At 39.6% G+C, this 25,527-nt stretch overlaps 1 protein-coding gene across 3 annotated transcripts in view; it reads left to right on the forward strand.

Moving 5' to 3' along the window:
- The window catches only part of ripor2 (RHO family interacting cell polarization regulator 2), an 87,832-nt gene that overhangs the window by 20,236 nt on the left and 42,069 nt on the right, over nucleotides 1-25,527 (forward strand). The window contains exon 1 of one of the 3 annotated variants that reach the window (XM_056250063.1): nucleotides 9,944-10,208. The exons of 1 other annotated variant lie outside the window; for it this stretch is intronic. In XM_056250063.1, the coding sequence (XP_056106038.1) occupies nucleotides 10,130-10,208 (79 nt within the window). In that variant the 5' untranslated portion in view covers nucleotides 9,944-10,129. Of the gene's footprint in view, nucleotides 1-9,943; nucleotides 10,209-21,249; nucleotides 21,457-25,527 lie in introns of those variants that run through there. One more of the 3 variants, XM_056250065.1, reaches the window with a different exon arrangement.

Below are 25,527 nucleotides of genomic sequence, written 5' to 3' on the forward strand. Positions count from 1 at the left end.
CATGAACTTTCAGTAATATTTGAGTTTAATAAACTAATTTGCCTTAATTAATTTAAACTGTTCAGTTTTACAGTGCAGGTATTAACAGATCATGTGTCACTGTAAAATGTCCAGTGGAGATCTTATTGGCTTGTTCAAATTTACTTAAATCTTGCTGTAATTTTGCTGTAATTTTACCACATGTGTACCATTTCACTTTTTTTGGGCTGTCCCTGTGCTTGTTTGCAGGAAGTGGTAAATGTGTGATGTGGCCCAACTGAGGCATGACCAATATCGCTCTTAACTAACATCAACGTGCTATAAGTTTTCTGGGAGGTGTGGCTCTTTTCCTTCCCTTTTTCTTTCTCTCTCCACCCCCTGTTGCAAACGCATCCCTTCTCTCTGGTCACCTGTTTGTATGGGAACGGATGTGATGCAAACCACAGAAGCTTCTCCACCCATACCCTGTCCTGCTCATAAAGACAATGTTAAATTATTGTTTGAATGTCCCTTTAATTATACTTTAACCATAATGTTTAGCAGTAATTAATTTAAGTGCAACAAATTGCTGATTTCATCACCACAAAGTGCTTTGAATAACAAGATGGTATAAACTGCATCTTAAGTGAATATCAAATTGTTATGGGAAAATTATGTTATACCTGATTATTTGTGAACAATATCACACTTGTCACTTGGTAACTTAGGAGTTCACCCATGTAAAGTTGTTTAGAAGCTTTTTTGTTAGTTTAAGGGCAGTTTACACGACACCGTTTTCAACTAAAACCGGAAAACTTGTTATGCGTATTGGCCGTTTTGGGAACCCGAAAATGCAAACTTTTGAAAACAGATTTCAAAGTGCACGTTTTTTAAACCGATACCATCATTGTCTCTGTGTAAAGTACAAAAACATGAATTTGTGAAAAAGTTGACATCATGCGTATGTGTATTATGTGTTTAGTCTTGCGCAAGTACTTGAAAACCAAAACAACAATGGTGGACTAAAGGACAGTGTTTTTGCTGCTCAAGATACTGAATTAAGGCTTCTCCAGCAATGTGTTTATTCAGCCTTAACTGCACCACTACTACGACAAGCAGAGATGCATTATTTACTAATACTAACATTGCCAACTAATTCTAATTACCTTGCCAACTTTTAAACTTTTTAAAACTGCAAAGGTTATGTACCGCAAAGTACATTGTTGTTGTGTAAACGTACACTTAGGCTAACAAAAAGTGCTGGTATTACTATTTTTTGTACATGTAGGCCTACTATGGTAATCATCAATGTTGGGGAAAGTTACTTTGAAAAGTGATAAGTAATATTAATTATATACAATATAAATACTGTACTGTAAAAATATTATTATATTCTAGCACTTAGAATATTTCCTGACCCCTAGAGCTATGCCATACAAAAAATCTCTTAACATTACAGGTTATATTATACTGTACAACTCTTTTTATTGAAAGGTGAAAGTAATGTGTTTTGTTACTTTTGCACTTTTTCTCTGTTCCTGGACATGCATGAGTGCGCATGTTCGTTACTGCGTTATGGAGAAGATAGAGAGATTTAAATTCAGTAGTTAATTTTTTTTTTAATTTGAGTAATGTGCATTACTTTTTTTTTAAAAGTAACTCAAATATTAATGTGTAAATTAATGCATTACTTGTTACATCAAAAAAGTAATCTGATAACATAATTCACATTACTTGTATTGTTATCCCCAACACATTAAATACCATCACTTTTTCTAATACTTCAAAGAAAATACTATGTCATTACAAGAAACATTATGCATTCACTTTTATAAAACGAAGTATTTTTTTGACTCACACTCTTTGCATTTGCATTTTAAAAGCCTTTGAGGATATGAAAAATTGTGAAAAACAGAAGTTATACTGGAACTGGCAAAGGGTGTGGTTAAGTAAAACTGTTTGTCACATTGGTTATGCCCGCAGTACATGCCTTCAGTGAGCATGGGAAAAGCAATGGGTCACTGAGAGTTTAAAATCAGAAATAAAACAACACTCCTCCCCTTATGGTTGCATTGATGACACTACCCTGGTATAGTCTTTAAGCTTTTGAAAAAGAAAAAAATATCTGTTATCTTATTTTGGACTAACAATAGTTTCCTCCAACATCCATTCAAGATAAATCTGCTAACAGACTCATCAAGCATTAATGACAGACTGGCAATGATCTTAAACCTTGAATCAGCATTAGTGTGACCTCGACCTGCACTGTAAAATATTTATATTTATGTCGTCTTTTGTTACATTATGTTTCTTATTGTCTGTCTGGTATACAAGCAGCAGTTGCTTAGCTTGTATGATATATGTTGGCATTCTTGGAGAAAAGAAATGAACAAATTGGCACAATAAAATAATTCCCTCAGCTTACTTCAACATCCTTCCTTGTTATATCTTTTTAAGTCTTAGCAGCACAACCTGTAAAAGAGGTTACACACTCTTGCATAAGTAAAGCATATTGTTAAGCTTTGATTGGCGTGAATTAAAATTATTCATATCAGCCCTCATGCAATTCTTTGAACTGTTACCAAATCAAGAACAAGACCCAGGATCCTTTTATCTAACTCACTTAAGAGACATGTGCATGAACTATTAAGAAAAAAAAGAGTTGTGCTAAGAAAGTAAAAGGTGATGTGAGTACTTTAATTTAAAGTAATTAAATGTGAACAACTGTAATGGCAATAAAGACACTAAGATTTTTCCATAAAATAAACACTGCAGACTGACAGCAGAGATGGATTTCAGCTAGCTGTTTAACAAACTATTCATATTTGTGAAGATATTGTACAGATTAGTGCCCTTAATTCCCAAATGCTTTTGTTTGATATTTTTCATTCAGTGTGTTTCTTGTTTTTACCTAGGGCAGCCTGTGGTGCGTGGGATGTGCTGATAACACGGCAGGTGTGTGTGTGTGTGTGTGTGTATGATAGCTGCTTATTTTCAGTGGCATGACTAACCTGATTAATGGACACTGTTGATGAGCCTGTATTGCTGTAAAAGAATTTGTATACAAGGAAAACAAATACAAGGCCACAACTTGTTTATTGTGAATTGTATATTATGTACAGTAGCTGAGATGCCTTAAAAGTTTAAAAGACCCCCAATAATCACTGCTCAGCTGATTTTAAAACATTTTTATTCTTATAACAAAAGACTTGTTTTATGTTAATTCAATTATTATATTCTAATGCTAAGAATGAATTTTTCATAGATATTTTGCATTAGATTTGAGGTGCACTGACATTATTATTTGCCAGGCTTATATTTTGCATGTTCTCTGGTCTAGAGAACGGTTCCTCCTGGCTACCCCAGGGGTCTTATTACTCTCTTGTCCTTAATTATTCATGCGCACAGACCTGAAATGCACCACCAGGAAACTGTAGGCCAGGGGCGAGTCAATCCAACTCAAACCAAGCACAATACACACATCTTGTGAATATTGCTTGCATAGCTGTAGAATCAGAAAGACTTGTGGGATTATCAGATCCTAGTGTTCAACTAGCCCCAGGTTTTAACCTGTTTTCAAGAACAAACTAACAGTATGAAGAAAACTAGAACTGACCCATCTAATTAAGAATCATTATTATAAGAACAATGTTTACAGGAGACATATAGTGCTTTGAAGCATTTTACAGAACATTAGGACTCATTCAACTAATCTATGGAAGCTTGTTCCCACCACAGAAAAAAATAAAAAGGTAATAACAACTTTTTATCTCACAATTGTAATTAAAAAAGTCAGAATTGAGACATAAAAATTGTGAGATAAAAAGTCGCAACTACCTTTTTTTTATTCTGTGGTGGAGCTTCCATATACTCCTATATGCACATATTTGTGCATAAAAACAGGAATTGCGATGAAACGTCACGCGTTATGGATGTTAACATGGTTCCCTGAAAAGGGTTACGAGACCTGAATGCCTCCAGCGTGACCGGTGTCTGAAGCACAAGTCTAAACACGACAAAAACATTGGCCGGCAACAGCCTATGACGTCACTACCGTTGCGACCAGTTTATAAAAGGGCACCCGTAGTACACGTCAACAACTTCTTTTGTCTGAAGGAGACATGGGCAAGCATACCCAAAGTATGGCAATGAGACGAAATGTCGTGTCTCCCTTCTCAGAGAACTATAGTTACATTCGTAACCCAAGATATTCCATTTCGAATGGGAGCTTGCACAGCATCCTAGGATGCTTTGGGGAACAAATACCCTCTGCAACATGCTGAAGGAATGAATGCCGTAACAGCTGACATAAAGTCAATGACTCCACGGAGCTTGGTCAGAAGTCACACTTCCCTGTCCTAGATGATACACACCAGAAGCTGTCGTGGCTCTATTCCCTAGGGTCAGAAATCCCAGCTACATACCCCGCGAGCAGAGATCAGGGCCTGGTAATCTTCTGAATACCTTCAAGGGAATATGGCCAAAGATAAGGAATATCCTACCTGTCACTTCAGGGGACACTATACCTCTGACAAGTGGAGGTCTCACGAAAACCTAGCAACACAATAAAAAATATCATCAAGGAAGCTCGCAGATAGCCAACAACCTGCTAGTATCCGAGGGGAGCTCTGAGAACGGAGGCCTCAGCGAGACGACTCTCTAAAATGAGAGGCCTAACTGCGTTCTACACTAAGGACTGCTTATCAAGGAGGCTCAAAAAAGAGCCTGACATCTCGATACTGCTATCCAGGCAGAGCTCTGGGGTGCAGAGACCTCAGCAGGACGACTCTTCAAAGAGAGAGGAAGCATAGCAACATACACCTTAAAGACAGTTAACCAGGGAGGCTAAAAAAAAACAGCCTGCAACCCAGTCCACTGCCTCCATGGAGCTCTCAGAGCGGAGGCATCAGCATAATGAACCTCTATAGTGAGAGGAAGCCTAACTACGCTCTATGCTAAAAGACCACCTCACCAAGGAGGCTCACAGAGATACACAACTTGGACATGTTTTCTTATGCAGAACTCTGGGAAGCGGAGGTCTCAACATAATGACTCAATAAATCAAGAAGAAACCTAACAACGCTTACCTAAGGTTTGTTCCGTCAAGGAGGCTCATAGAGAGCCAGACGACCCGGCGTAACCACCCTGACCAAGCTCTAAAAATGGAGGCCTCAGCAAAACAACTCTTTAAAGCAAGAGGAATCTTAACTACAGTACGTTCTACACTAACAGACAATTTCCTGTTGAAAACTAGAGACCAGAAGAGCTTAAATCCTTCCTTGGTCAGCAGATCACAAGAAAGTACATGGGGTCTACGCATCAACTGAGACTCCAGCAACAAACTGAGCTCTCTTATAGAGAGTCGGGAACCCTACTATTAAGGATTCCACTTGCACTCAACCATGAAGACATCAAGGGGAGCCAGCTGAGGGCAACAAATGTCTTCGTAGAATCTCAAAACTCCAGACACTTTTGAAGGCGATTTACGACAAAGAAGGTTTTGCAAACTAGGGCAAAAACCCACTTCCTGTTAGGTTCTCGAGATCGAAAGAGCTCGTCCAAGGGACTGGAGGACCCTGTTTCAAGACCCGACTCAGGGGAGGGTTCTGCTCTTCAGTCAAACCTGAGGAAAAACGGACTTCAGCACTCATGAAGGTGCCTACAACTATAGTTAGGAAGGGTTCGCATACTAGGGCGAAAAAAAAAGCATTCTGTCGGGTTCCAGAGATTGCATCATCGAGCACTGCTATTGTGCGGGCCAGCGGAGGAGGCAGATCTAAAGATAACACCTGCCTGCACTCTCTCTGCATCTAATTCCACATAATTAAGCCTCACACATTAGTAACAGTAGCCTAGAAATCTAGACGCACCCTAGCGGCAGTAAAAAGTATTTTGCAGCAAAGTGTGGTCTAGCAACTCTCCGTTGGCATTCGAGCTGGAAAAACCAAACTCTGGTCAGGCCAATCACATCGTGTATAGAGTTGGTGGGCGGGCTTAACATAATGACGGCAGAGTTTTGACGGTTCCCCCGCGTGATTTCCATAGGTGATTTGAATTCCCTGCTACTTGAAAACAAAGAAGATGCTGCTGGCGAACAGCGGTCTTTCGAATCGGCTTTGGCCGCGACTCTGGATGATTTGGAGTTAAGAGAACGTCACTTAAGTCATTCTTAAAAAAGGAAGATGTGTACGGAGTTTTGACGACCGGATACGGCAAAAGTTTAATATATCAACTAGCTCCGCTGGTGGAAAAACGCACAGGACTCACTCAGCCACAACCGTTCGTTGCTCTGGTTAGTTGTAGCACTGTCCTATTGCATGCAGAGGGAATTTGAAAGACAACCGTTTATCATGCCCCTCGGATTGAGGTATGCCAATTGGGAGTTCCCAGACCTAACATCTTGATGTAGGTCTGGCTTGCCAGGCTATAGTAACAGCATACTGGAAAGGGAAAGAAATCTCATAAGACTCACCTCCGTGATCGAACCTGCCTGCCGCTATGGCGACCACGGGGCATGAACTGCAGGGTGCAGGCGCACTATTCTCATCCCTCTCGAGAGAATTGCCAACAAAAGAGCTTATCACAAAGACCGCATTATAAAGAGCGTGTTCAAGTCCCTCAAGAGCTGAACGTGCTCCACTCAAACACCAGACTCTATCACTAATCAAGAATCACGCGTAGAACTGTCATAAACTGAAGAGCTGAACATGCATGCTCCTTAATCAAACACATAATGCATAAGTCGTGTGTCCTCAAGTCATCTCTGATACGGAGGCACATACAGTACTTCCTGAAACGCTTGGCTGAGTGATCTTCACACATAAACAAAAGGACCCAGAAGACAAAAGAAATTGTTGACATGTACTAAAGGCGACCTTTTATACTCTGGTCGCACCGGTAGTGTCGTCATAGGCTATCGCCTGCCAATGTTACACCCGCCGCGACGAGCGAGCCAGAGCCCGAGGATAAGAGGACAGAGTTTGCCATCGCCCCGGAAGCAGTGCCCCAGCGTGGATCTGACCAGGGGTGTGAGCCCCAGATACCAGCGGCCGAGGGAACCTTCTGATAGACTTCGATGGGGTATTGTCAACTCCCACCCTATCCCACCCGCTATCTGAATCATCTATATTACTCAAAGAGAACATTGAGAACTAGGAATTTTTTTTGCTCTATCCTGTGTGAACTGTGTCATGATTGCCTTTGTCATCTCAAGTCTCGTTTCATCACCACCACCACAGAGCTCAGCCAGTCCTGCAGATGCTTGCAGCCCTGCACCGTCTCTGGGGGGTCCCTGCATTGACGTTGAGCCGCAGGTCGAGCAACCACCAGCAGCGCCCATCCATTAGGATCCTTCGGCTCTGCCTCTGGCCTCGGATCTCTTCGCTCCATCTCGGCCCGTCGACCTGTCGGCTAGGTCTTGGCTCCTCCCACCTTCGGCTCCACCAGAGACCCTCAGTCTAGTGGCTCCTCCGGATTCCCTCGTCCCACAGGCTCCCCCTTTGACAGTCGTCTCACAACTTCCGCCATGGACTTTCGGGCCATCCACTGCGCTCCGTCCCTCCACACCTTCAGCGGCAGCAGATTCCTTCCCATCGGCATCACCTCTGTCCTCACTCACACCGTCGTCGCCCCAGTCCTTGCATGGGTACTCTGGCTCAACCTACGATGCTCGTTGCCGTGACATCGCCTGGGTCTCCTGCACCAGCGATGTCGCTCATCTCCCTCAACCCTCGGTCTGCGCCTGCAGATCCACCGGCTCTGTCTCCTTTGGTCGTCCCCCAGTTGTCGTCAGCCTCGTCACCATCCCTCTCTCGACACCGCCGTGGTCTGTTGGCACTGGGGAGCTCTGGGTCTGTGCTTGCGGACCATCTCCACCATCACCGCCAGGGGCTCCTCGCCCGCCTCCAAAACCTCCTCCCTCATCTGTTTATGTTCTTCTTACGGCGCGAGGTCACGCCTACTCGGAGGGGGCATTATGTCACAGTTTGTTTTCATTAGTCACATGTTTTCCTTTGTTCAGTTTTCCCGCCACTCCTTTGTTACCATGGTCACCGTCATTATGAGTTCATTTGGTTCAGCTGTGTTTGATAAATCATCCTCATTTGTGTTTGCCCTATAAGTTGGTCCCTTACATCCATTCTCTGTCTGATCACCGTTATGTTAAGTGTGTGTTGCTCAACCTGTTTGCCTGTCTTCATATTAAAACTTTGTATTTGAAATGATCGTCTTCATCGCCTGCCTTCCTGCAACCCACCGTGACAGATAAACGTCTAGTTTAAAAAAAAAAAATTGGTTATGCGAATGTTAAGGAAACATTCCATTTTATCATTTTGCAAACATCGTGGAAACGTTACTTTTGAATGTTTTGTGAATGTTCTGAAACAAGGAGTAACATTTAAAAAACGTTAGAAGAATGTCCAACTAAAACATTTCAGAAATAAAATGTTCCATGAACATTTTTGTGCTAACGTTTTAAGAACATTATTAAAAGACCAGATAACTCTAAACAAACATTCTGTTAACGTTGCTGGATGAAAATTTGTCCATAATTTTGAGAGAACCTTGACAGAACCTTGTTAGCTGGGGAATCATAAGTCTGGTTGTTTGGAAAAGCATGTTTTGAGGTATCTTTCATGTCCATAAACTGTTCTAGATGAGTTACATGTAGCAGTGTAATACTGTTTAAATCCCACACTCTATACGTTTAAGCAATAATAATAGTGTTTCTTGCTTAAGCAAACACCACTAAATGTTAAAGGATGGAGCAATCACATCAAAATGTTTCCTGGAAACGTGACAAGTGTGGGTGGATCTATTTTGGTTCCCCTATATAGGACATGTTTTTAAAAAGAGTCCAGAAGTGAATAATTGCTGTTATACGACTGAGTGTGTGAGCTGACCCCTCTGTTAATGAGATTGTCATTAGGTCTATTCCACAGAGCTTTCATAGGAGGCACGCAAAAATTAAAGAGAAAGACTTAAATTCACTGCAGCCTAGTTACTATTTCAGAAAGACTTTAGATATGAAGAACATGATCTTTCCAACACTCTCCAAATTGTGCAGTTAGAAGTCTTTTACTAAATTACTGTAAATTAATTATTGTTACTAAATAAGGTGATTCACCTTATGCACTGTTACCCTATAAAGCCTGTGAAATCTTTAATGATTTTTATAAATTAAACGTAAGAATAACTTTTATATGGTAAGTAATATTTCAAGATGAACTTACTTGATTATCCATTGCGTTACATTATGTTTTGCACCCCACAATAAAAAAAACTACAGAGCTTTCTTTTTTAAAAGTTTTTTTAAAACCAAGCAAGCATTTAAATATCATCTTACTGAGACATATTATTGTGAAATATAAAGTGACAACTGATATTTATATGCAGATTATGTACTGTAAGTCTGCTATACTGTTATTAAGATCTTATTGATTTACAAGCTATCAGAATTTCATCTTACTTTTTGGCTAGCAATATCAGCAGCTGCACCAAATTGCATATTTTTGCTCAGTTAGGGCCTCTGAATAAAATTGAGGTGTTTCTCTCTTTTTTTTTCTAATTGAGTATAAGCTCCATATTTTCCTATATCATACTAGACCATAAATGCCTGATGTATCAAATATGTTCATAATATATCAAATATATAAAAAAAAAACACATGCACATTCTTTTAGATGTTATCTAAAGGTTGAATAAAATGATCCTTTTCAAAAAAAGGTCAACTTTTTCTTGACCTTTAATGGCTGTATTGTGAGGCTGAAACCTGTGAACACAACCCTGTGTTACATTTTATGCAATTTATCGCCTACATCACCATGCTTGGGCTCTCCCTTCATCCTGACCACCACTCGAAACACCATTGGCATATTTACCACACCCAATATCTCCCTCATTCTGACAGTCATACAGGAGATTATGAAATCATCCTGTTGATGAAACTTGGCCATGATGGTGTGGGCTCCCACACACACTCACACTCGACTTGGTGCAGTGAGTAGAAGCTCAGAGCGGTCCACTGCCTCTCGCCTCTCTGCTCAGGCTCAAGCTGACAGTGGGCTTTACATTCGCCCGGGGGGAAGACAGTCCGAACGTTGATTTAATTTTACAGTATAGTTGCTGCTCAGACGCTTAAGCAAAAGAGAAGAGCAAGAGAGGATAAGACGGAATGGCCTTTTCTGACATCACGGAGGATAACATAAAAGAACTGGTGCGTGAGGAGGCAGAGGACGTCTTTGATGATGACGGTAGGGTCATGCTGGGACGGGGTGGGAAGTTTAGGCCGTGTTTGTGAGTGAATCCCATGGAGATGTCGTTTTTATGTGTCATATCTCAACATAATAACGAGCGTGTCGAGTGGGCGTTCTTCTTGTATAACTCCTGGCTGTGTTGAAGTACAAAGATCTGTTTGATAACTCCGATATATTATGATTTGAGCATGTACAGCTGCGCTTGTAAAACTGAAACATTGCAGCCATTTGGGATTTTTTGAAGGTAGTGCATGATGAAACATGTTCATGTGAGTGATATCTGCTGTTTGAGCGGAGGAACAGGATGCTGGTCGATGTTCTGGATACATTTCTCCTGTTTATGACATTTGGATAAATTAACATACTGTAAGAATTTTATGAACATTCTGAAGAGAATTTACTGTATGGTTACTACTCAATGACTCTTTGGAGCAGCACAAATAAAATTTAATAACTTGAGAATGTAATGACTTCTGCTTTTTCTGTTAATGGCCTTCCAAGCAGATGAATGTAATGCAAATTTTTCTCCTAGTGCTTGAGCATTAGACATGTTGCTAAAATGAGTACAACTGCTATGATTTGTGTTCAAGCAAGGAGAAAAATCTGCACATGCTTTCACATACACAAAAGTTTGAGGTTGGTAAGAATTTGATGTTTTTGAGTCTCTTATGCTCACCAAGTCTGCATTTGTTGATCAAAAATGCAGTAAAAATAGTAATATTGCGAAATATTACAATTTTAAATAACTTTTTTCTATTCAAATATATTTTGAAATGTAATTTTATCATGCAATGGCAAAGCTGAATTTATAGCATCATTACTCCAGTCTTCAGTGTCACATGATCCTTCAGAAATCATTCTAATATTCTGATTTAAGAAACATATCTTATTGTTATCAATGCTGAAAACAGCTGTGCTGCTTAATATTTTTGTGAAAATCGTGATACTTTACAATTCCCTGACAAACAGAAGTTTTGAAAGGTATTGTATAATGTGAGAACTTAAAAAATTTCGGTTTTTGGGCACAATTTTAGTGGGGTAAATTATTCACTTTCCAGATTTTTCAAAAGTTCACTATGGACACTCAAGGCACTTTTTGAGTAATAAACATAATACATCTTTCCCATTCCCAAAATCATTCCCATTTTGTTGCTTATTCTGTGTATGAAGTGTTCACATTGGCATCAGAGGCTATGGAATATCTAACTTGCTACCTCATTTTACGTTTCATATAAAAACATCACTTCACTGGTAAAGTTGTCCTTTTAAAGCCTGTTTCTATGCTAGCAGATGTCTAGTGCTTTGTCTGCGATATGCTGTCTTAGACATGTTGTCATCTCCATCTACTACTAAAGAACTGAATGTTCAGATGCTGTTTCTGCAGAAACACGGTTACCTCAGTATATGAGAAAGTGCAGGAACATCTGTGCATGAGAATAGAGAGAGAAGGAATAGAAAGTGACTTATTTCACTCAATCCCTGACTGTAAGTTATGACTGAGGTCTTTGTCTTTCCCTGAAGGGTTTGAGCTGTAGAAATGGCGTACGATATATATTGGTATTTAAATATAATATACACAGTGCCTGTGCTATGGTATCACCAATGCGCATTAATGTGTTGCGGGAAGTAATTATTTGCAGACATACATTATTGATATTTGAGATGTTGTAAAGTTACACATAAATTGAACCAAAACGATTTATAGTATGTCCTTCACATGGGCGTCATGCACTTTTTTGTGTGACATTCCTGACTTGGTGTCTTATAGGCGAGATAAAACATGACCCCAAAATAATTATTATTATTATTTTCAGTAGTCTAGTGCTACAACTTTTATGTAGCATGCATGGGGACCTAATCTGACCTGATGTATTTTAAACTGAAATAATAATAAACAATAGTCAAAATGAAAATCTAAATTGCCATCTTGATAATCTCCTTTTGTATGGTAATGACAGCATTACGTGAAAGCTGACTTGGTTAGACAGACCCTTTTTTCAATAATCATGCAACTTCTGTATTTTTTTTCTTTTGTAAGCTCAAAAATATGAGGGAGCACATTGTTCTTCCTATATTAAATGTCAATCCAATAAAACCAGCTCATGTGAGTCACTAAAGGCCATACAGCTTGCAACCTAGTTTAAACTTTCCCTGAAAACTTTTTTCTTTTTCTTTAACCTAATTCATTCAAAAAGTGTTTGAGAAAGGGCAACTTTTTGGAAACAAAACACATACTTGTGTGTTTTTTTTTTTTTTGCATGTGATGTGCTTCAGGAGCAGTGTTGGGGTAGTTACTCAAAAAAGGTAATTAGTTACTAGTTACTAGTTACTTCTGTAAATTGTAATGAGATTACTTTACTAGTTACTGCGTTTGAAAAGTAACTTCACTACTTATTACTTTACTTTCCCGTTTCTTAATTTATGGACAAATATCATAGCCCTATCATCACTTTGCCTGTCTACATAATGTTTATTGTATAAATATATACAAAATGGCATGTAAAACCATATGAAAGAACAATATCCCTGTCTGCACAAGGAAATATATCTCACTGTAAAATCCACAAACAACAGGATAAAGGAGGCTATGGTGCGGTCATTTTAAAATGGGGTCAACACACAAGTTTTAAAACACAGGCTTTGGGAAACATGAGAATAAACTCTTCTCCTGAGAACAAAACAAGCTTTTTATTCGACTCATGGCAATAAAAATAAAAAATGAAGTGGTCAATGAAAAATAATAAAATAAAGGTCACTTTTACATTTTTGATCTTAATTTAAAATGCATTTTTCTTGGCGATTCAATAGTCGGCAGGGGAAGCATTCCTCTACAATGAACCCTGCAACAAGCCTGTTCATTTTGTTTTGTGTTACCTGCTGTGCTCCAAGACTTGAGAAGAGTTTTTGTAACAGCGTGCGCGGCGCCGAATCCGAGGATGAACGACTTCAAGAAGCCGAATCTGCCCGAGCATGTAGCCTACGTCTCACCGTGACCGCATCGGCACACAGTTTGCGTGTCTAAATCAGTTGCTTATGTTTACAAAATGAGCCTACAATAGCATAATAAGCATTTTTAATAGAAAGATCCATGTTTTATCAAATGTCCACGAAACTTAATGAAATGTTTAGTGAAATTAGAAACCATTTAAGAGATCGTTGATTTAGTTCTATAGTCTACATACATGTTTTTATATCCACATTTTGTTCTAATGTCACAAGTAATAATCTCAGGGTTTACTGGATTTTACGTACACGATTCTTTTTGTAGTGTTATTGGTGGTGATGTAGCCTACTAAAATAAACATCGTCACGTGTGGACCTTTCTTCTTCTCACCGTTGATTCCTGATGGTTAAGAGGACAATTACTCGAGTCGCCCCGTCGTTTCACAGAATAGTACAATGGCGAGCGCGTCGAGTATAAACGCCTCGTCCGTTTGGGGAGGTGCGCGTGCAGTCAGCGGAGACTCGCGCTGCAGAGACCCCCTGTCTCCGTCTCCGTCTCCATTTCCCTCTCTCCTTCGCACCGGCAGCTATGTCACTCAAATCGATCTCTATGGCAACGGTGCGCACGCACCACTAGACAGAACTTTACACACAAGCAAACACGGCTTGGGTAACGCAGGAAAGCGCGTTCCTATAGTATAGTAAAGTAGTGTAGTTACCGATATTTTTAGTGTAATGCGTTACTTTACTTCGTTACCCAAAAAAGTAATATCGTTACTGTAATCCGTTACTTTGTAACTCGTTACCCCCAACACTGTTCAGGAGTTATTCAAAGAGGGTTTTCATGTGGCCGCCTGCGGCTCCTTGAATAGAGAGTGACGCCTGTTTTCTGATCCTGAAGCAATGAAGTATGAGCACTGCTGAGAATAAACTAAGAAGACCTGGGTCATGGTGCCAACTGAGTCTTGTTAGAAACAAAATGCAAAGTATCGTCAAGTTATGTTTACTCATTACTGGGCCACAAATCTTAGGGTCATGCAATACTGGTTAAATCAAGATTTTTCTCATGACTCATCTGTATGGCTTACCATGGAAGCTTCCTCATGTATGCCTACGTCGCTAGCAGCCTTAGTACATGCTTCCATTAAATGTTCATCTTCTCCCATAGGGAGTCAAGGAAACTGAGGGTGCATGTCCCGAACAAAACTGCGAACCTGCAAATATCTGAAAAAATTGTGTTTGGGCAATGCACATTTCTCCCGTAATTGCTGGAAAGACGCGAATACATTATCTATATAAAAATCCTTGACTGTTGTAATACCCAATGCCGACCACTGGGAGAAAGTCCTATCCAATAATGATGGTAAAAAAAAAAAAAAGTGCTGCTATAGGTGCAGAAATAGAGGAGGTTTGTAAACCAAAGTGGTGTCTAAATTGCCTCCAGATTCTCAGTGTAGTTTTAACGATAATATTTTTTGGTGTACCAATCCCATTGACTCCTTCCTCAAACCTATTCATGTAATGAAGGGTATATATGATTTCTCATTTTTATGAAGCAATATGCTCCTTGCATGGAAGTTCACTTGCTTCTATTAAATCTCAGTGGGAGGAGGACGAGAAAATATTCCAGAAGAACAATGGGTAAAGATTTTACATTGTGTACACTCCTCATCTTTCTGCGCCAGACAGGGTCTGATGCAGTGTAAAATCCTTCATCGCACCCACTGGACCAAAGTTAGACTCTCTGTGTGATCGCTGTCATCAAGCCCCTGCATCTACTGCGCATATGTTTTTGTCTTGTCCATCTCTTCACAAATATTGGTCTCTGATCTTTAAAACATTATCTGAAGTTCTTGGAACTTATGTTAAACCTTTGCCCGTTACAGCTTTGTTTGGTACTCTCTCTCTTTCACTTGACATGCCCAAATATAAGACTGATTTTGTAGCTTTTGTCACTCTTCTGGCAAGACGCCTAATTTTAATAAATTGGAAATCGTCTACACCTCCGGCTCATTCTTCATGGATTAATGATATCTTTCATTTCATCAAACTAGAAAAAATCAGGCATACAATGAAGGGATCTTCTGACAACTTCTATAAGATTTGGGGTCCTTTCCTAGATTGTGTAGGAAAGTGAAATGGTTTCAAACGCCTGTCTATATCCCCTCTGGCAGTAAAGAATCTTCTTACACGTGATATTAACCTGAATATGTTTTTGGATGACCAAGCGTTATATGGCTTCTTATTTATATTATTATATATAGTATTTTCCCTTTTTTATTTATTTATTTATTTATTTTTTTACTTTTTTTGTTTTGTTTTGTTTATCTTGTTGTTTTTGTTTATTGTTTGAATCCCTGTCATTGGTTCTCTTACGCTGAATTCTGTTTGGACGTAATTTGTTTCATATGACAGATCCATAATTGAATATTTCCTTTTTATTACTGCATAACTTAGAATTAATCTTATTCTGTCTTTGTTTGCTGTATGGTTCTCTCTATGTCAAGAAAGACCGAATTGATTACAAATATGTGATATCCCAATGGTATCTGTAATTGTGATGTACTCTGTCTACAAAAGCCAAATAAAAGTAAAAAAAAAAAAAAAAAAAAAAGTTATGTTTACTCACAGGCTTTGTTTTACTCATAAATCGAAAAATCCAATATAAGGAACCAGGGGCGAATTAAACTTCCAGGTTGTGACATCATACCGGCACCAGCAAACCACAACGATCCAACCATCCAATCAATTCCCAATGGACAAGTCCTGTCCTAAATGTTTTCTTGTTTGAGAAGCCGTTTTACTCAGATGTCGACACAATAGGGAAGAAAAAACTATCGTTCTTTCGCTCCTGATTTCATCAATATACAATTAGAGTTGGCATTATAACTACATTGATTTTGCAGTATTACATTAAATATTCTCCTAAATTGTTTGTGAAGCATACAATTAATTCGTTGAAACTTTGTGACATGTTTATGTTTTTTAATTTAAAGGTCTTTGCAACTTTTTTGACTGGGTGGAGTCATCATGTGATGTTGCTGCAATGAATCTGTGAGGTGTCAAAAAGCTGCTGTTGCAAAAAATGCTAAGAACAACATTTAAGCTGGATTTAATCATGTTTTCTGTCAATCAAATCAAGCGCCCATGCAAAAATCAGTGTCGGATTTCAAACCATTTGTACTCCCCCTGATCTATCGCACTCAGCCCAGGGAAACCGTATCCCCTCAGAGGCTTCAGCAAAGCTTAATGTTGTGGCATTAGATTTCAACGCTGAGCTGCTCCGTGTATTGATTCCTGCAGGATGGGAGAGATTTACGGGTATATAGTCTGGCTTTAACTGAGCCGTTGGTAGAGATGTTATCTGTAGGCCTGTGGATCAGAACTGGCACAGTGATCACTACACAATGTGCTCAGTCATCATCACTCTGCAACACATGTCCACGGCGGCCAATGAATATCTATGATGTCAGTGACAGTGTCTATGTCAGCAAAGCAGGACAATTGTAGCTCTAAATGGCTGTATGACGGGCACCCATCAACCGATAGCTTGTCGTAATCAGAAGCTGATTTAGTGTGGGAGTCAGAGAGTGATGTAGCACTGATCAGTTTGATTCTCCACAACAGACACTTTTAACGGTAACAAGATTAGTTACCAGATTACACAACTGTTCAACTGTTCTGTCTGAAATCTGACTGGATGAGTCTTGTTCAAAGTTGTATTGAATTCCATATAAATATGCCACTTCTGTATATCTACAAATCACCTACAGTTAAGAATAATTTGTGTAATCATAATAATAATATGTTATTTATTGCAGATCTTTATTTAATACAGTGCGCTTCGCGTCGTGCCTAACAACGCCCTTCAGCTGTGACTTATTCATGATACAGCACAGCCTCTCGTACCTTATTGCTTACATAATATATTGCAGGTTTTTTAAAATAATATTTCCGCTATCGTTTTATAAAAGCAATAAGCCACTTAAAGGGATAGTTCACCCAAAATTTTTAATTGTGTCATCATTTACAAAATCAGTAACCATTTCTTTCTTGTTGAACACAAAAGATGATATTTTGAAGAATGTCGGAAACCAAACAGTTGATGGACCCCATTGACTTCCACAGTATTTTACTTTCTATAGAATGTCATCTTTTGCTTGTTGGATATTTCGGGCTTATGCCGACTGGAGACTTTAGTCCCTCTCACTGCATCTAGCGTGTGATGCTCTGAGAAAGTGCCAGAAGGAAGCAGCCATGACCTGGTCATAGCGACTCAGGACACGTGCCCTTGAGCGCACAGAACAAACTGTGCACCCTCAGGGTGAGAGGAAAAGAACATGGGATTGCTGTTCTCTTTCTTTGAGCAGCTAGAGTAGTGTTTTTTAAAAGACTTCAGGTGTCACGTGCACGATTGTTTACGGTGTGCTTTTTCCTCGTTGCCACATGATGGTCCATTGACCTACTTTAGACCAAACAAGGGGAGCTTCCACAAACACGAGGCTACGACTGTATTCTTGTGCTGCACGGTGGGTGAAAACACTGATGTGGCCACTGACAGATGAGCAGAGACACTTCCCGGTTTGCTCTGAACCACCATTCAGTTGGAAAACGTGATCCATCTGGGAACACCATGTCCCGGGTTAATTCTTTATATTTATGCCATTTATAATGTCATGATCTCAATCTTACTGTAAAGCTGTAATGCTGATAGCGAAATACTGAACACCTGGCTGTCACACACAGCTGTGTGGGTTGGCACCATGGGCTGCTATACCTGAATCAGAGCCTGTCATTATGGACCAAAGGCAGGAGATCAGCCACAGGGCATGGCAGTCTATAATTTAAAAATTTAGGCTTACTGACTGCCTTCAAACACCATGAAATATACACAGTTTTGCGGTGCAGCGTTTCAAAGGGTTTAAGGGAAAATGTATGCCCACCTGACAATTTACTTAGAGCTAGGTTTATACATTTTACAAGGAAATGTGAGTGGCTCCTACTCCATGCAAAACTCACAATATTGTGCTTTCTGCTAAACCAGAGCATAGTTCTCAACCTTTGTGACTCCAACGATTTTCAAAGGCACGACACTCCTAGTTTCTGTAAATTAAATTTCAGGATTCCAGATATACCACTCTTTTTTTAACCAATGAATTTATATGACTTTCCAAGTTGTTTGTGATTTACTTGGTAAGGATTTAAAGAAAAAAATCTTTTTAATTTACAATTTCTACCTGATAAAATGCTTTTGAGCTTGGTATGACAAGAAAAATGTATATTCATTATAAAAATGCCCAAGGAGCTTTAAGATTGTATTAATTTATATGACATTTTCAGGCCTAGAAATCATACTTTCAAAATTATGCTACCTCATTTTTCCGGGAATATCTTTGGGGATACCTAAAATAAGAAACATGTTAAACGTTTAATAGTTTTAGCTTGATTAATGTTTTTTATTATTTTAAATCATTTTAACTTATAGGTCATCTTTGGAAGTTAGGGCCCCCTTGGAAGTTTGCTGAGGACCCTCAAACTCGAATCGTGGTCTGCCGTCTCTAGCGTCTGTTGCTAGTGCGCCTCTTGAGGCCAGGGGAGTGAGGTTTACAAGCACAGCTCTTACTGACCTTCCCTTACACTTATAATGACTTGAATACACTTGAATACATTTTTCTGCATAAAGTCTTGTTTACAGAGGTAGTATAGAATATTGTCTTGTTAAAGTGATCATTCTGTCAACAGCTTCACACATACTGATCTTCATCTGCGCTCGTCTGGCAGCTTTTTCTAACCTCTTGACCTCAGTGGCATGCCGTAACCTATTTCTGTTTGTCCCTCCGAATGGAAGTGTTCGCAAATTCCTGAGATGAGACAAGTTTGTTGAACAGAATTGTACAAACGTGTGTGGATGATTCCTGCTCAGTGTACATAATGCGCAGGAAGATGGCAGCATAAAATACCAAGACAGATTGATTGAACATGATAAGTGTTTCTAGATTTTAACTTGCATAAGAGCATGTTCAGCCTCTATAAATGCCAGTGATGATACAAATAAGATGTCTTTGTATTTGAGTGTTTCAAATGAGTCACATTCCTTCATTGTTTATTGATTCATCTTATAGAACCTGCTGTTTTCATTTGTATTTCACCGGCTAACCTGTTATCGGTTGCAAGTGAATGGAGAGAGCTTTTACTTTTGTATCAGGCTCATTTAAGCCTGAGAACTGCTTGTACAGGGCTCCAGTAAATATAGCTTCTCATCGGGGGCTGTTGATGACAGCCATAATTACAGGATGAGCCGAGCAGCAGCTGAGAGAGAGGATGCATGTGGAGGTGTCTGTGCTACACTGTCCAAGCCTGTCTGGATGCACTCAGTCTCTCCAACTATTATACAATACATTGCAAGGCACAGGACTGGTGAACCACCAAGGTCAGGTTTAACCACCATGAGCTCAGCAGGAAGACTTAAAGAATGAGACATGATGTAGCTTTCACAGTAACTGTAACTAAATCAGGTGCTCAAACTTTAATGTGGTCATGCTGATTCTGCTATAAAGGGCAGTGCCTGCAGGGTATTTCTTCCACCTACAGCAAAGACTTCAAAATGATGAATACATTTGTGTGTTTTGCAGATGAAAAGATAAAAGAGGGATATTTCACGCTTAATTAATCCTTCTAATAGATATTTTATCTGCCCACATTGTCTAAAAAGTCACATACACATGATAAAGTGACACTCATTGTCCCATTGCTTCCATTAATTCCAGTTTAGTGTTATGTGTTTCCCTGCATGTTGTCTTAGTTTATGTTAAAGTTATTTATTGTAGGCTAAATCTCAGTTTTTGTTTGTTTGGGGGCAAGTTTCAATTGGCCTATGGAGGAGTGAGACAGCTCTCAGATTTAATCAAAAATATCTTAATTTGTGTTCCGAAGATGAACGAAAGTCTTACAGGGTTGGAACAGCATGAGGGTGAGTAGCCTAATTACTGACAGAATTTTCATTTTTGGGTGAACTAACCCTTTAACATTGGTATTAGCGTATACAATGGTCAGTAGGCTAGTCTGCAGCTTGTAGACTATTTTCTATGGTGTGCAGTTTTAATGTAGCTTACAGGCACACACTGGTCTATTTTTAATATGCAAAACTCCTACAGACACATTGTTTAAGCAGCTTAAGATTCACCCTGACAGCTGAGCACATACACTATTAATGCCAGCCCCTGTACACTACAATGCGTTTTTAGACAAGCCTCGAGAGGAGTCAAGAGTGTATAGGTGTGTTCGACATCGGCTGCGGCTGGATGTAAGCGATCGGCGAGAGTAGCCGCGTGCAGGCGGGGAGGAGCTGCAAACGGAGACGTGAAGTCGGACACTTTCTGGTTCCTGTAGTGACCGCTCACGTGGTGTTTGTATACTTTAGCACAGCTGAAGTGAAATAAATGCAATATTTGCCAAATACACAGATGTTTCAGAGACATTTTCATTCAATACTTTATGTACTGCTTCATACAGCGTTTGTTTGAACAAGAATAAAGTTCAACATAAGCCTACAGCTAGGCCTACTATCAATGAAGTGGAATCAACGTTTTTTAATCAGTTTTATTTTGATAAACATAACACAATAAATCGCGACTACATGAAAAGAGTGTTTACTGTTATTAAAAAAACTGATTTGTGAGCTTTAGTGGAACTAAAGGTGTGAGAATAAACACGAAACGCACGTGATCGTTGTCATGCGGTGAATCCGGCCAATCGTGGAACAGCTGTGTCGTCATCACAGCTCGTGCAGCCCAGAGCAGCCGCTCTTCAGAAGCTGCGCTGGCTGAGTTCTCCGGCTACTCTCGAATCGCTCTCGCGGTACTTTGATGGCATACGTCACAGTCACGTGGCGTCGGCGCTGTATCAAGTCGGACAACATTTCTAACCGGCATGCACTGCTTCAAGTCTGCCGCCGATCGGTCTGCGCAGAGCTGCATGAAGTCGAACAAGCCTAATATGTAGTGACAAAACGAGAAGACCCCGCCCACTACCACAGCGCTGCCTGGTGATTGGTCCGTGGCGGCTGTGAGGGAGCGCTACAAATCTGTACGAGTGCACGACACATGATTTTTGATCCGTTGCTGTCGTTCCGGATGGTTTCGCGTGGCAAAGTCTGTGGTGTTGACATTCTACACGTTTTGCTCTAATAGTTTTATTCAGCACACGAGCCGCAGAAAGGAGAAGTGAGATTTTGCTTTCATAAATGGAAGTGCCCAACCCGAGTAAATAATATTGACTGGGAATAAGTTTTCTCTCTCGTGCGGTGAGTAGCCTGTATACTTGACACTACAACGCCTTTTAATATTGTTATTATAGCTCACTGTAGCGACATGCTGTTTTGCAGCGTGGGTTTGCTGGAGTTTTTTCTCAAATGACAATATTAAGGAATAGTTGTGGTTGACCATTTCCTTTATTTTGATGCATTGTGCATGTGATGAACTAATAATCCCGTTTTTAACTCAGCATCCGAGTCAAAGATTTATCTGCTCCTATGATATTCAGTTTAGATAAATCCGTATCCGTTATATAAACAGACTTATTTTTTGTACATTTGTAGGGCACTGAACGAGAAGCACGTAACTGACATTTGCAGAAGCTGGCCAGTTTTTAAAAGCCTTCCGTCTGTTTCATTTAATAAACTATTGTAATCTCCCACGCTCTAAACTGAGTGACACTTCAGTTCGCTTCTCGAACGAATTGTTCTTAAGAGTCGGATCCTTTTAATGAATCAAAACCGATCTGGGGTGCTTTCCCAAAAGTATGAGCCTTGCTTTTGGGAAACGCAGCCCTGAATTTTTTGTTCAGTAGTCGGGCTGCACGAACCGGACTGAATATGTCCGGGTGATTTAGCCTACTAGCTGCACTTTGTTGGTTTGTGCGGGTGTGATTATAATGATTGTGTGATGAGATAAGACAAACTGCCAACAGAACACCAGATAATATATGTTTGAACCTGCTGTAGTTGTAGTATACTTTGGCAGCTGTCAGTTAAGTATTTCATGTGCTCATATGCATGACACAGAGTGCCATGTTTACAGGTGAAATACTTATCTTGGTTACTTTGTAGAATCTAGATGAAGTAATTGTGAACATGAAGGTGATTTAAGGTATTTAAATCTGAATATTTTGCAATAAACCTAAAATATATTAAAAGTAATATAAAAAAATTACAACAAAATTCCGCAACCAAGACCACTGAAAAAGTGGGTGGTCACTGTTATGCTCTATTAGAGGGGGCTGCTATGAGTCTAGAGCTGCCAAACCGATGACAAATGAGCATTTCTCAGAACTTCATCTGAAGATCTTTCTCTGATTAAAACCCACCTTTCCCTTCCTTCTAACTTCAGCCGCCCCAACCCTTTTACTCTTATCTCTTTAATCTCAGCCTCTCAAAAATGTCATGTAGTGCAGTTTAGACCACATTCTGCTCTCTGTTTTCTGTTCGACATGTCAAAGCAAAGATTCAGAGGTTAGGCCTAATCAGTTTTATCTTGGTCTGCTGAGCCAGTGGGCAGCTGTGCAGATTATTTGAAAACTGTTTGTTTGAATACAATACATTATGGCTTATTATTTGATACAATGAGTCTTTGAGGTTTATCTGAACTGTCAACAGTGAGAATAATGAGTGTTGATGTTCTTTTTATTAATAATTTATTTTCTAAAGCAAATAAAAGGGATGTTTGGTTTTTGAGTGTACTTCAGGGCAAAGTGTGTGTTGTCAGCAGTGCAGTTATTTCTTATTCGTGAATTTCGCTGGATAGGGAAAAGCCCAGTGAAACTTGGCAGGAGTTCAGTAAGACGAGGCCTCTTTACTGCAGGCTCTTCAAAAACATCCAATCCAAGTTCTCTGGAAAGGCTATGAGCACATCAGCTTTGTGAGTTTATGTTAAGCTGTTTACTATAATGTTTACCCCTCCTGTTTTCCCTTAGGCTTTAGTGGTTTGCGGTTTCACAGCTGATAATCATAGAATGTTCCTCTCTTGGTGGTCATCAGTGTATAAGTGGAGGCCTGTCTTGATTTTTGTTATAGATGTCAACTGGCTTTGCTGAAATCTGTATAATATAGTATATCGTTTCGACTTCATGGAGATGTGTCTTGAAGCGTATTGAGATGTACATCATTGAGGTATCTCCCGACAGAGATATAATCGAGGTTATGAGTTTTATGTGTTTGAAAGGCTCTCTCTTTCCAGTGATCATGTACAGACAAATCCCCATCACATAGTCTGACTCCAAGGGCCTGTGGAGGGGTATTTTAAGAAATGGAGGAGGTAGAAAATAAGTTGTTGATGAAAGAGACGGATATAGCTTATCTTAGAATCTTTTTTAGTTTGTGGAGAAAGCAGGATGAAAGAGGTCTGGGTTTTATCTACTGTCACTTTGTTCTTATGACAAGGGGCAGCTAGAGGTTTGGCTTGCGTCACGGCCGTAAAGAAAGCTAAATCAAATCATTGCGGTCAGCAAGAGGCCGGCAGTGTGTCAATGTTACTGTAGAATCAGTCTCCGCTGAGATATGCTCTCTGTTGTCAGCTAACTCCATTCTTAATAAATATATTACAACTGAATGCTTCTGATGTTAACAAGTTCATGCGGTCAAGAGAAGTGCATACATCAAGGGGAAAGTAGATTTGTCTAGCTGATACAGCATTTGAATTTGAGATTCATAATAAGGTTTATAAATAGTGGACAATACTTTTACTTTTAATGTTGTTTTATTATTGATATTGATTTATGTTTCGGATGTTTTGATTGGGTACATTTACATTTATGCATTTAGCAGACATTTTTAGCCAAAGCGACTTACAAGAGAGGAACAAAAGCAATAGACCCAATGATATTCATAATGTGCAATGGCAGGTTTATTTGACAACTAGGAAGCAAGCTAGAGAAAAGGAGAAATGCAGAAAAGGAAAGTTTTGTGTGTGTGTGTGCAAGTGCATTGGTTTATGGGTGTGGGGTGTTTAAGTGCTTTCAGAAGGGCTGTTTCTTGAAAGATGTGATGGTCTCAGCAGTTCGGGTCGAGGTTGGCAGCTCATTCCACTAGAGGAGCAGAGAGGGTGAAAGTTTTGGGGAGTGACTTTTTACTTCGTTTTGAAGGAACAGCAAGGCATCACTAATTCAGTGACCTTAGCTGGCAGGACGAGCGTACGCTTGTTGGAGTGAAATGAGGTAGGGAGGTGCTGTTCCAGTGGCGGTCCTGAAAGCCAGCGTCAAAACCTTAAATTTGATTCTGGCTGCAACTGGGAGCCAGTGGAGTGAGATCAAGAGGTGTGTGACATGGGTTCTCTTTGGCTGATTGAAGAACAGACGTGCTGCCGTGTTCTGGAGCCATCTGCATCTACCATCAGGCTTAGTAGGAGGCCTGCAGTGCTAGTAGAGCGTTGCAGTAGTCCAGTCTTGAAATGACAAGAGCTTAGACAAGAAGTTCCCTTGCAGGAAGGGCCTGATTTTCCTGATGATGTAAAGTACAATCCTGGACTACTATCTCTGGCCCTCGGATCAAGTGGACAATGCTAAATACATGTGTAAACGGGGTCTAAAATGTCTTGAGCTTGACCAATTTCAACTAGGTATAGGCATTTTTCAAAAAATATTGTATCCGAATTTTCGGGTTCATAAAAAATGTCTATTTAAATAAAAACGTATATTTAAATGTTGTTTAACGAGAAATAGGCCTACATTATTTTTTAAGTTTGAGTTTTCTTTTTTGTCATTATTTCTGAACAAGCTTACATTAGGCTATTATCGCAACAAGCTTACTATATATCTTAAGGGTTTCTTTTAGTTGAAAACATTAAACATTATGTGTACACAAAAGTACTAAAAGTCTTTAATGCAGTGATGGACAGCTGCTTCCTGAGTCGACTGGTGTTTGGATTTCATGTGATTTCTCATCGTGGTGGTAATATTATGATAACTCAGTTTAATTAATAATTGATTAAAAGTAATTCCATTTTGTAATATCATTTTCATCTAAGTAATTCCAAACTTCGCGAGGCAGACGACAACATTATGTGATGAAATAGAACAATCCACTTGTTAAACACGCGCCACAGCGCCACCAAGTGCATTTAATTATAACTGCGAAACAAAAATTAAAGAAAAAAGAAAAAAAGTAAAATTCGAAATTAGTATTTTATTTTTCGAATAATAATTACAGATCGAATATTGGAAAATTCAAATATTCGTGCACATCCCTAGTTTCAACCACTTCCAGAGGTAGTTGAAAACGCATTCGACGGTTCGAACAGCCATAAAGACCGCCTTCTCTACTCCTGCTGACTTAATACGTAAAGTACACACTATGGGAAGTGCGCTAGCCAGACGGGATTTA

The sequence above is a fragment of the Rhinichthys klamathensis genome, unplaced genomic scaffold, assembly GCF_029890125.1.
Source record: "Rhinichthys klamathensis goyatoka isolate OS25496 unplaced genomic scaffold, OSU_Roscu_1.1 h1tg000067l_1, whole genome shotgun sequence".
In the NCBI taxonomy this organism is placed as follows: Eukaryota; Metazoa; Chordata; class Actinopteri; order Cypriniformes; family Leuciscidae; genus Rhinichthys; species Rhinichthys klamathensis.